Genomic DNA, 12568 nt, shown 5'->3' on the forward strand with positions numbered 1-12568 from the left:
CTCTGGGCTGTCTCATCCAGCCTCATGACTTCAAACTCCATCTATGTGCTGATGGCCCCCTAAATTCTCTCTCTAGCCCAGTCCTCTCTCCTGATTTCTAGGCCGAAATATCTACCTGCCTACTTGACATCTAAACTTGAGCATCTTATAGGTATCTCAGACTAGGCCCATATCTTCCTTCCAAATAGCTGCAGTTCTCGTAGTCTTTCTATCTCAGTTAATAGCTAACCCATTAGCTTCCCATTGCTTAGATCAAAACATCCCAGAATTACCCTTAACTTCTCTCATTCATTCTCATACACCTCTCATCCATCTTAGCAGGGGAATACCACTGGCTCTACCTTCAAAATAAATCAAGAATTCAACGACTTCTTATCGCCACCGCCACTGGGCCAGGCCACCCTCACCTCTCACCTGCACTGTTGTGTAAGGAGCTCCTAACTGGCTTTGGTCTCTTCTCAACATGGCAGCCAGAAGGATCGTGGTAGAAGATGGGCCAGGCTCTTCCACTTCTCTGTTCCATACCATGAGGTGCTAACAGCTGTACCATGATGACAAGGCCATTCATTCTTTGGTCTCTCTCCTCCCCTTTGCCCACTCTGCTCTGGCCACACTGGCCTCCTTGCTGTTCTTCCGGGATGGGCCCCCTACCTCTGCCTGTGCTGTTATCCACCCTTTCTTTCCTTCTACTAAAAAGTTACCAAACCCTAACCCTATCTCTTGTGTTCCCCTCCCTGCCTCTTCTGTCCCCACTGTGCCCACCACCATCTAACCTGCCATGTGCCTGCTCAGCTGGTAACCTGACTCCTCTACTAGCACATGAGAACTATGAGGCCTATGCCTGTCCTCCAGCTCGCTGCTGTCTCCTCAGCCCCTAGAACATTTGCGAGTCCATTGCAGATTGGCTGAATGACCAAATTAATTCCCAAATGAGAGGCACTCCAGCTGTGGCCACAGCTTGGTGGGCTGGTCAGGCCACCAGCGGTGAGGCTCCCCGACCACTGGCCTGCTCCCACTTCTCAAGGGAATGGCTGGGCTGTCCCATCTGCAGCAGGCATGCTGCCCACTCCTGTCTGTCAGAGGTGGCCTGCCGCTGCCAGAATAAGCACCCCAGGAAGAGCTCAGGGGCTCTGTTACAAAACAGTCAAAGAAGGACTGATCCTCTAAGCCTCCTTCCCAGGGGATACGGGCTAATAACAGCTCTGCCAGAAAACCTTCAGGGGCCAACTGAGCCCACCTGCCAGCACCATGCATGCCCAGACACGTCTGGCATCGCTAACTCCTGAGATTTCTGCATTTCCTCTATACTCCCGGGAGAAAGGAGATAAGCCCCTTTGATGGCAGTTCCTGTTTTAATGGTTGTGAGTTCTTCAGCACACAGCCTGGGAAGGCAGATAAATGCCAGGCCTGGGAAAGGGGTCAGTCTAGGGTCTATGTGGGATTCTGCCAAAGATCCCCAATTCTGAGCAAGCAGAGAGGGAGATGGACATGTGGCTGGGGAGCCAGGCCTGCTGGGTGCAGGTCTTGGTGCAGCTCTTGGATGGGCTATTTGGGCCAGGACCAAGCACAGTCTTTGAGGTCAGAACATCCACCTCCACTTTTCAGTTCTGCCCCCTAGCTGGCTGTGTCATCTTGGGCAAGTCATCTCACTTCTTTGACCCCAAGTTTCTCCCTTTGTTTCATTTATTTTTTATATGCACACATCTAGAAAAGCACTTAAAGCATAAATGTGCAGATAAACATGTTATTGTAAAAGGAACACCTGTGTAACTACCCAAGCCAAGCTAGAGAACATTTCAGATATGTATGCCCTTCTCCCATCCCATCTTAACCTCTTCCCTCCTCCCTACTATCCTGACTTTCATGGCATTCATTTCTTTGCTTTTCTTTATATTCTGTTGCCTATCTATCTATAAATAACATAGTTTACTTCTACCCTGTGTTTCAACTTTATATAGGTAGATAATACAACATGTTATTTTGTTTGTTTGTTTGGGTTTAGTTCCACATTGTTTTTAAGATTCATGCATGTAGGTGGCACTGTAGTGGATTCATTCCCATTGTTGTGGTGTTTCCCATTGTAAGACTGAGTCATAGTTATTCATCCATTGTATTGTTGCTGGGCACTTGGGTTAGTGTCAGGCTATCATCAATAAGGCTGCCATGAACATCCCATGTATCCAAGTCTCCTGGTGTACCTGTGCACACATTTCTATGTGGGACATGCTTCATATGGAATTGCTGGGACACAGGTGTGCACAGCATCAACTTCAGCAGACACTGCTGATTTCCCTAGCAATATGTGCAAGTTTCTATAGCTTTCTATCCTCATCACCACTTGAAACTGTCTTTTTCATTTAGTCATTTAGTCATTCTGGTGGGTGCATACAAGTATCCCATTGTGATTTAATTTGCAATTCCCTGATTACTGATGAGGTTGTGCGCAGCAGCCTATGTTCACTGGTCATGAGGATTTCTTCTTTTAGGAAATGCCTGTCCAAGTCTCTTGCCCATGCTTCTGCTGCCTTGTCTGTTTTTGCCTCATTCATTTGTAGGAGTTTGGGGAGCGAGTAATTTGATGACCATATGTGTTGCAAACACCTTCACCCAATCTACAGCTTATCTTTTCATTTTCTTAATCTACCTTTTACAAACAGATGCTCTTCATTTTATAAAATATAATTTATCAACAATTTCATAATAGATAGTGTTTTTTTGTAACTCATTTAAAAATTCATTCTCTACCCCAAGATTATGATAATGTTCCTTCCCTGGTGCTCAAAATTGCCACCTGTCATACATCAAAGTCCAACTATGTAAGATTCTGCTTCTGGGCTCTATTCTGTTCCACTGGTTCACTTTCAGCAACCTGGAACCAAAGCAACTGTGAGGCTGCAGAAATCCCTGGGTGGGCTCAGACCTTTCCAGGCCATTAATCTAGGGCCCTAAGTCAAATGTGCTGCAATCTCCAGGGATCAAGGAGACCAAGGCTCACAGTGTGATATCATTCATGAAGCCTGAGAGAACAACTTTCACTCTCAACATTATATTGACTCTTCCTTGTAAGGGATTTATCATTGAATGAAAGGTGGTCAGGCAGACCATAGCCAGGGGTGGGAGAGGAGAGTGGGCAAACAGAGGAGCAAAGGAGGGGGCTCAGCCTATGTGGCTTGTGAAATCTGGAGACTGGCCCAGAGCCCCAAAAGGTGAGTCCCTGCCCAGACTGTATGCTGATCAAACACCACAGGGAGAAAGAGGACATCCATAGCTTGTGTGGTCAGAGCCCAGCCAGCTTTCAGACTCCCAGTCTCCACATTCAGCATGGCCCCAATGCCATGGTGATCCCATTATGAAAGATCTTTTCCTGACCACTGCATATGGACACCAACCTAGAGATAGAGACTGCACGGCTGGGAGTCACCTTTCATTTCTCTCATACCCCATGTCCAGACCGCAGGCAAAACCTGGCAGCTCCACCTTCAGGATACACCTGCAGCTGGCCACTTTGCACCAACAGCTGCATGCCCACCCCATGGACTCTCCTGGCCTGCTGCATCTACTCCTGTCCCTCTATGGTCCACTCCTCATGTGGTGGCCAGGGGGCCTTTTTCATAAATCTGACTCAGGTCCTCTGTGTCTCCTGCTCTGAGCCCTCCTGGTATCCCACTGTATATAGAACAAAATAGAAAATCCCCACCAGGACTCCAAGGCCTTGGCGACCACTCTTACCTCAGGCCCTCCCACTCTCCTGGTCTTCACTCCCTCGGGGCCCCAGCCTTCCTGACATGCCTTGTGTTCCCAAAGCTCGTCCCTACCTCAGGGCCTTTGCATGTATCCATGTCTCTGCTGGAATGCTCTTCCCCAGCATGTCCCTGGCTCCCTGTCGCTGCATTAAGCCTTCTTGGCCACTCCACCTAACCACACCCCTGCCATCCTCTCACTGAGCTTCACTGGCTTTGTGGCATGTCTCACCCCTGGACACCACGAGACACACGTCCTTGTCTACCATCCCTCCCACAGAGAATGGAGATGAGGGAAGGTGGAGGTGTGGCCTATCCTCATGAATTCCTCAGCCCTGGAATAGAATCCAGTACATTTAGACGTCTAATACAGTTTTCAATAAAAGAGGAAGTGAGTACACGGCAGCCATTGGGTGACTCCCGAGGGCTGGCAGTGGAAGGGCCAGCCTGCTGTGAGAAGCACAGGATGCAGCCAGCATGTCCTCAGTGAGCCGGGTCTTTGGGGCTCAGGACAGGCAGGGGGCATGATTACCTGGAGGCAAGGGTTCTAGAGGGTGGGCATGCGATCTACGGGCAGTACCTCTGCCCAGCGGGGCCCAGATGACCCGGCGGATGGCCTGCACCCAGTCCTCCATGTCACGCTGGGAGCTGGCCATGAGCAGGAGCGCCTCGGGGTTGGCCGGCACCTTCTCCCGCTCCCCGGCACCACCTGCAAGACAGGGAGACACAGGCTTACGCAGGGTCCCTGCCCGCAGTGCACTCTCCATCCCCAGCACTAGTCAGTGTTACTCCCTGTGGGATATTCCCAAAGTCCTTCCAGCAACAGCTGAGCTTTGCTTTTATCTCACAGTCCATCCCTTTCACACCTCACACCTCTTTCTTTGGAGCCTTTTCCCATTTTCTCTTTTTTCCCTTAGTCTCACTTTGTTATTTTCCCATGCGAAAATAGAAATAATTTAATGCACCCCAGGACACTATTAGAAAATAAAGCATGCAGATGTTAGGCCAGCTCAGAGACTTTCAGTGCCCCAGGGTGGCCTCACTTTATGCTTTGTTTCAAATCAATTTTGCCCATTTTAAGAACACAGTTAAACATCACTATGTGCTTTTAACTTTGGCTTGGAGATTAGGGCCTCCCTTCCCCATCCTGAAGATAAGAGTCTCCGTATATATTAAGGTCACAGAGGCTGGATGTTAAACCAGGATGCAGCACAGAGCCCCAGAATTCTCCACCACACCCATCTCACGGCTAGACAGTGGATCGGTACCTAAAGGCAGAAGGATCGGAAAACTCGGACAGTTGCTTGCGAACTGACTTTCCCCTCTTCGGTTCTCAAGTTTTCATGTGTAAGCAAATTGATCTTTGGGAAATACAAAAAACTATTTATACTGAACTTCACAGGTAATTTTAGGGTTTTCAAGACAAGTTTGTCTTTATACATCCTACCCCCGACATCCCAGGACTATCTGCCAATAGGGTGTGAGATCCACAGACCTGTGTTCCCAGGGGATGGGTGGGCCCAAGCCATGCTTTGCTGGAGCCTGTGACCCAGGGATGGAGAGCAGACAGGACCAGCGCTTACTGAGCACCTGGTACGTGCCTGGGACCCTTCTGGTAAGCACAGCTGCCACACACATGCCCTCCTGGGGTTCTTTATCGTCCACAGTGACTCTGTGAGGAAGGTACTATTTCCAACCACATTTTACAGATGAGAAAACCGAAGCACAGAGGAATTAAGCAACCTGTTGAATGTGCACAGCGAATGAGTGGCACAGCCAGAGATTCAAGTCCCGGCTCTGGGCTCTCAGCCATCCCACGCTCCCTCTTGCCATCTCTCCACCAAGAACTGGGGAAACCAAGCAGGCTGCTCCGAGGGCTGAGGCAGAGGGCAGGGCTGTGTCCTGGCTGAGGGCACCACAGCGGGCCTGCGGGGAGGCAGGGGGAGAGGCCATGGGGCCCAACGCTCAGGAGGGTGAGGAGCAGCCAGGGCTCTGTGATACCCTCTGGAGCCCTTCACTACACAGGTAAGCCCTGCTCGCCGGGGCTCAGGCAGCCGCTGGGCAGCAGAGCTGTGAAGGTGGGTAGGAAGGGAGCTGGAGGCTGAGACAGCGGAGCCCAACCCCAGAGGCTGCTCGGTTGGCTGCTGTGGTCACTCACAGGACTGTGGGCACTGCCACCTACCGAGGTTGCCACCTGGAAACAGCTCTGCCTTGGGGGCAGCAGTGCTGCACAGCATTTGGGCTACGAAGGCTGGAATGGCTGAGTGTGCGAGATGGGGAGAGGAAGCCAGATGCCACCAGGAAGCTTTTCTATGTCAGCGTTCCTAGAAAAACATCTCAAGATGGCTTGGAAAAAAAAAAAAAAAGGAACCTGGAGATCCACAGCTCCAGGAATTTGTGGTTACTTGGTTTGTCCTAAATATTCACTTTTGTACCTAATCTTGAATTTCTCATTTGAAGATTATTTTCCCTGTAGAGGGCCACCCAAGTCATCCAAGCTTCAGGCCCCACAAAACTTGGATCTGCCCTGCCCAGAGGCTGGCAGATACCCTCATGCCCAGCTGTGCCCCTGTCCTGGGTCTTGCCCCAACGTGCTCTCAGCCTAACTTTTTAAGTATTTATATATATTTTTATATATGCGTAACTGTTAAGGAAATGGCCACACACTGTTTTGCAAAGTGACTGCTCCATTTTACTTTCCCGCCAGCTGTGTATGACAGTTCTGGGACCCCCACATCCACACCAACACTAGCTATGCTCAGACTTTTTACTTTTAGCCATCCAAATAGGTGTGCAGGTGTTTTAATTTGCATTTCCCAAATGACTGATGATATTGGACATCTTTTATGTATTTAGTTGCTATCTGTGTGTCGTCTTTGGTGAAATATCTGTTCAAATCTTTTGCCTATTTTTAAAATAGGTTATTTATTTTCCATTATTGGTGTTGAGAGTTCTTGACATATTCTGGATATAAGGTCTTTACCAGATATTTGCTTTGCAAATATTTCTCCCAGTCCATGTCTCTCTCTTTTTTCATTCTATTAACAGTGTATTTCCAAGAGCAGAAGTTTTAAATTTTGCAAAGTCCAGTTAATCATTTTTTTCTTTTATTGAGTGTGCTTCCTGTATTGTATCTAAGAAATCTTTACTTCATCTAAGGCCATAAAAGTTTTCTTCTAGGTTTTCTTTCAAAAGTTTCACAGTTTTAGGATTTACATGTAGGACTATGAGTTACTTTTTGTATATGGGAGAAGGTGTAATTGAAGTTCATTCTTCTGCATATGCACATTTCAGCCGCACTTGGTGAAAAGTCTATCATTTCTCTACAGACACCAATGAACCTTCATGTGCAATCGTGCTATCTGCAAATAGAGACAGTTTACTTCTTCCTTTCCAACTAGGAACCATTTCTTTCTTTCTTCTTCTAATGACACTGACCAGAGCCTCAAATACCATGTTGAATTGAAGTGGTGAGAGCAGACATTCTTGCTTGTTCCTGTATCTTATGACAAAAGCATTCGGCTTTTCACCATTGAGTCTATCTGCTGTTGGCTTTTTGAAGATGTCCTTAATCAGGTTGAGAAAGTTCTTTTCTATTTCTAATTTGCTGAGAGGTTTTTTTTATTGATACATAATATTTGTACATATTTATGGAGTACATGTGATGTTTCGTTACATGCATAAAGTGTATAATAATCAACTTTAGGAATTTGGGGTGTCCATCACTTCAAGTGTTTATTATTCCTATTTGTTGGGAACATTTCAAGTCCTCTCTTCTAGTTATTTTGAAATATGCAATACATTGTTGTTAACTGTTGTTACTCTACCCTGCTATGGAACATTAGAATTTATTCTAACTCTATGTGTGTACCCATTAACCAACCTCTCTTCATCCCCCTCTCTGCTCGACTCTTCTCAGCCTCTGGTAACCATCATTCTAATCTCTACCTAAATGAGACAAACTTCTTTTCAGCTCCTTCATATAAGTGAGAACATGCAATATTTGTTTTCCTATGCCTAGCTTATTTCACTTAATATGCTGGTTCCATTCATTGCTGCAAATGACATGATTTCATTCCTTTTCTATGGCCGAATAGTGTAACATTTTGTATATATACCACAGTTTCTTTATCCATTCATCCACTGATGGACATGTAGGTTGATTCCATATCTTTGCTATTGTGAATAGTGCTGCAATAAACATTGGGGTACATTAATGTATTTATGCCTAGTGTTCCATTATTGGAATGCTAAGCTTGTGGGAGTTATGCATATCCTACTGCTCAAGGTCACTGCCAAGGTCTGATCTTTCCCCCCAAAATTTGCAATCTCCGGCATAAATGGGTTAATTCCTTTGATATACTGATTTCCTTTCCTTTGGATAAATACCAGCAGTGGAATTGCTGGATCACATGGTGGTTTTACTTTTAGGTTTTTTGAGAAATCGCCGTACTGTTTTCCATAATGACTGTGTTAATTTGCATTCCCACCAACAATGTATAAGTTTTCTTTTTTCAGTTTCTTCTCCAGTGTCTATTATTTTTTGTGTTTTTTATAATAGGCATTCAAACTGGGGTAAGATGATATCTCATTGTGGTTTTGACTTGCATTTCTCTGCATTTTTTTCATATACCTCTTCACCATTTGTATGTCTTCTTTTGTGAAATGTCTATAGGATCCTTTTCCCACCTTTTAATGGGTTTTTTTGCCAGTTGAGTTGCTTGTATATTCTGGATATTCGTTTCTTGTCAGACGAACAGTTTGCAAATATTTTTCTCCTAGTCAACGGGTTGTCTCTTCACTCTGTCGATTGTTTCCTTTGCCGTGCAGAAGATTTTTAGTTTAATATAGTCCCACTTAGCTATTTTTGTTTTTGTTGCCTGTGCTTTAGGAGCCTTAGCCATAAAGTCTTTGACTAGACCAACATCCTGGAGTCTTGCCCTCTATGTTTTCTTTCAGTAGTTTCGTGCTTTCATGTTTTATGTGTAAGTCTTTAATACATTTGTAGTTGATTTCTGTACAGAGAAATGTGAGAGATGGGGTCTAGTCTCAGTCTTCTGCATATGGAGATCTATTTTTCCAGAACCACTTATTGAAGAGGCTGTCCTTTCCCCAATGTATGTCCTTGGCACCTGTGTTGAAAATTGGTTGGCTGCTGAGCCACGTTTTTATTGGGAATGGATGTTAGATTTTGTCAAATGTCTTTTCTGCATCTATTATAATGACAGTATAACTTTTTAGTGTGTTAATTGATGAATTACGCTAATACATTTTCAAACGCTAAACCAGTCTTGCATTCCTGGGAGAAATCCCGCTTGGTAATGATGTATTATCCCTTTTATATATTGTTGCTTTGATTTGCTAAAATTTTGTTAAAAATCCTTTATGTATTTTCATGAGGGATATTGGCCTGCAGTTTCCTTTACTTACAGTGTCTTGGTCTGGTTTTGGTGGCCTCACAGAATAAGCTATTAAATATTCCCTCATTTTCAAACCTAGAAGTTTGTAGATAATTGCTATTATTGCTTCCTTAAATATTTGATATAATTCACCAATGCAGCCATCTAGGCCTGGAGTTTACTTTGTGGAAAGGTTTGTAATAACAAATACAGTTTCTTTAATATGTATATCGATTTCTTCTTGAGTAAACTTTACTAGTTGGTGTCTTTCAAAGAATTTGTCAGTTTCATCTAAGTTATTGAATGAATTGGCATAAAGCTGTCCATAATGTTCCTTTATTATCCTTTTACTATCTGAATAAGCCGTAGTGATATTACCTCTCTCACCCTGATATTGGTAATTTCTGTCTTTTTCCTTTTCTCCTTCAATCAGCCTTGCTGGAGGATTACCAATTTTATTGATCTCAACAAATCAGCCTTTTGCTTCATTGACTTTGTTGTTTTTGTGGTTAGCAAACTTGTTTTTAAAGGACTAGATGGCAAACATTTTAGGTTTTTAGGCCATATAGTCTCTATCACAACTACTTTACTCTGCCACTATAGTGCAAATGCAGCCAAAGACAATATGTTAACGAAAGGTCATGACTGTATCTGTGTAAACTTCATTTACAAAAACAAGCAGCCAGCCCGCAGGTTGTAGGTTGCCGACTTGGGTCATAGTTCATTGAGTTCCACTCTGATCTTATTTTTTTTTTCTTCTGCTTACCTTGGGTTTAATTTTGTCTTTTTCTAGTTTCTTACAGAGTTCAGTGCTATAATTGTCCCCTGAACTACTACTTTAGAGGCAGCCCCCAGATTTTGATATGTTGTGTTTTCATTTTAATTCAGTTCAAAATACCTTCTAGTTTCCCTTTGGATTTCTTCTTTAATTTGTGGGTTATTTAGAAGTGTGTTCGTTTCCAAATTTGGGGGGATTGTGCCAGAATATGGTATATCTTGCTAAGTGTTCTGCGTGCACTGAGAAAAATTATTCTGCTGTGGTTGGGTGGAGTATTCTATAAATGTCAATTTGGTCTAGTTGAAAGTTTTGTTCAAATCTTCAATATCCATACTGATTTTTCTGTCTATTTCTTCTGTCAATTATTGAGAGAAGGCTATTCAAATCTCCAATTATAATTTTAGATTTGTCTATTTTCTCCTTGTATTTCTATCAGTTTTCGCTTCAGGTAGTTTGAAGCTGTTATGGAGCATAAATATTTAGGACTGTTAAGTCCTCTTGAAGAACTGACCTCTTTATCATTATGAAATGATCTTATTTATCCATAGTCATATTTTTTACTCTGGTCTGAAATCCTTGATATAAATATAGCCATCCAGTTTTCTTTTGATTAGTGTCAGTATGATGTTATCTTTTTCCATCCTTTTAACTTATTTGTGTCTTTACATTTTAAGTGCATTTTTTATCAGGCATATAGTTGGGTCCTGCTTTTTATCCAATCTGATAAGCTTTATTTATAATGTGATTATTGGGATGCTTAGATTTAAGTCTGGCTTCTGTTTTCTATCTGTCCTTTTTCTCTTTTCTTGTCTTGTTTTGGATGGAGTTTTTGTTTTTTGTTTTTAATGATTTCATTCTATCTGCTTTGTTGGCTTATTAGTAAAAATCTCACTCTCTTCATGCTATGGGAATTGCTTAAGGGTTTATGGTATACATCTTTAACTTATCACAGTCTACATTAAGTGATATTATACCCCTTCATGTATAATATAAAGATCTTACAAGATTATACTTCTATGTCTTCTTTCCTGACCTTTTTTGCCGTGGTTGTCTTACCTTTTACTGGTATACTTTGTTATACATCCCATAATATATTGTTGCTATTTTTATTTTATTTATTATTATTATTATTATTATTATTATTATTATTATTATTTTGAGACAGGGTCTTGCTCTGTCACCCAGGCTGGAGTGGAGTGGTGCAATCTCCTCTGCCTCTTGGGTTCAAGCGATTCTCCTGTCTCAGCCTCTTGAGTAGCTGGGATTACAGGCACGCACCACTATGCCAGGCCAATTTTTGTATTTTTAGTAGAGACGGGGTTTCACCACGTTGGCCAGGCTGGTCTCGAACTCCTGACCTCAGTTGATCCACCTGTTTTGGCCTCCCATGTTATTTTTACTTTAAAACTTAACATCTTTTGAAAATATTTAAATTATAAGAGAAAAGCATATATTTACCCATGTAGTTACCACAGTGCTTTTCACTCTGTTGTGTAGATTCGGATTCCCATATGGTATTATTTTACTGCTGCCTGGAGGTCTTCCTCTAACATTTCTTGGAGTATGCAGCTATTGGTGATGAATTCTTTCAGCTATTGAGTGTGGGAATCATTAATTCATCTTCATTTTTGAAAGATATTCTCACTGGATAAAGTCTTCAAGCTTGGAAATGCTTTTCTTTCATAACTGTTAAGATGTTGCTCTACTTGCATTGTTTCTCATGAGAATTTTGCCATCACCCTTATTTTTTAATGTTTTGTGTCTTTTTTACTGTTTCACTAGTTATGGGTAATTTGATTATGATGTGCCTCAGTGCAATTTTATTCAGGTTCCCTATACTTGGAACTCACTGAACTTCTTAGATTTGTGAGCTTATAGTTTTCATAACATTTGGAATATTTTGGCCATTGGTACTTCGAATACGTGTTTCCATCCCCTGTCCCTGCTTGAGATTCCAGTTACATGTATATTACACAACTTGAGGTTATCCCGCAGCCCGCTGATGCTCTGTTTTTGTTAAATTATTTTTTTCTCTGTGTGTTTTATTTTTGTATAGTGTGGTAGCAGAATAACAGCTCCCCAAAGACATCCACATGCCTGTCCGTGGAACCTGTGATTAGGTTAGGTTACACAGTGAAGAATTAAGGTTGCAGATGGAATTAAAGTTGCTAATCAGCTGGCTGCTTTAAACTAGGAAGATTATCCTAGATTATCCAAGTGGGCCCAAGGTAATCATAAGGGTATTTAAAAGTGGAGGGGGAGACAGAAGAGGAGTGTAAGAGAGAGATGTGACTACAGCAGAAGGGATAAAATGTGAGAAGAACCTGATCTGTCATTTTTGGTCTTGAAGGTGGAGGAAGGGAGCCAGGAGCTGATGAATGCAGGCAACCTCTAGAAACTGCAAAGCTGAAGAAAAATGGATTCGCCCTCAGACCCTCCATAATGGAATTCAGGCCTACTGACATCTTGATTTAAGCCCAGTGAAACCTGTGTCAGACTTCTGACCTATAGAACCATAAGGTAAATTTGCATTGTTTAAGCCACTAAGTTTGTGGTAACATGTCACAGGCCAGGCACCAGGCACTGTGGCTCACGCCTGTAATCCCAGCACTTCGGGAGGCTGCGGTGGGAGGATTGCTTGAGCCCCAGTT

The 12568-nt window shown here is 43.2% G+C and overlaps 1 protein-coding gene across 8 annotated transcripts in view; it reads right to left on the reverse strand.

Annotated features, from left to right (window-relative positions):
* Positions 1 to 12568, reverse strand: part of ARHGAP22 (Rho GTPase activating protein 22) — a 209160-nt gene that overhangs the window by 28761 nt on the left and 167831 nt on the right. For 4 of the 8 annotated variants that reach the window (XM_032141979.2, XM_032141971.2, XM_058436476.1 and 1 more), the window contains one exon: positions 4273 to 4449. The exons of 2 other annotated variants lie outside the window; for them this stretch is intronic. In XM_032141979.2, the coding sequence (XP_031997870.1) occupies positions 4273 to 4449 (177 nt within the window). The remainder of the gene's footprint in view (positions 1 to 4272; positions 4450 to 12568) is intronic. 2 more of the 8 variants (XM_032141987.2, XM_032141992.2) reach the window with 1 other exon arrangement.

Source organism: Hylobates moloch, unplaced genomic scaffold (genome assembly GCF_009828535.3).
Source record: "Hylobates moloch isolate HMO894 unplaced genomic scaffold, HMol_V3 SCAFFOLD_3, whole genome shotgun sequence".
NCBI lineage: Eukaryota > Metazoa > Chordata > Mammalia > Primates > Hylobatidae > Hylobates > Hylobates moloch.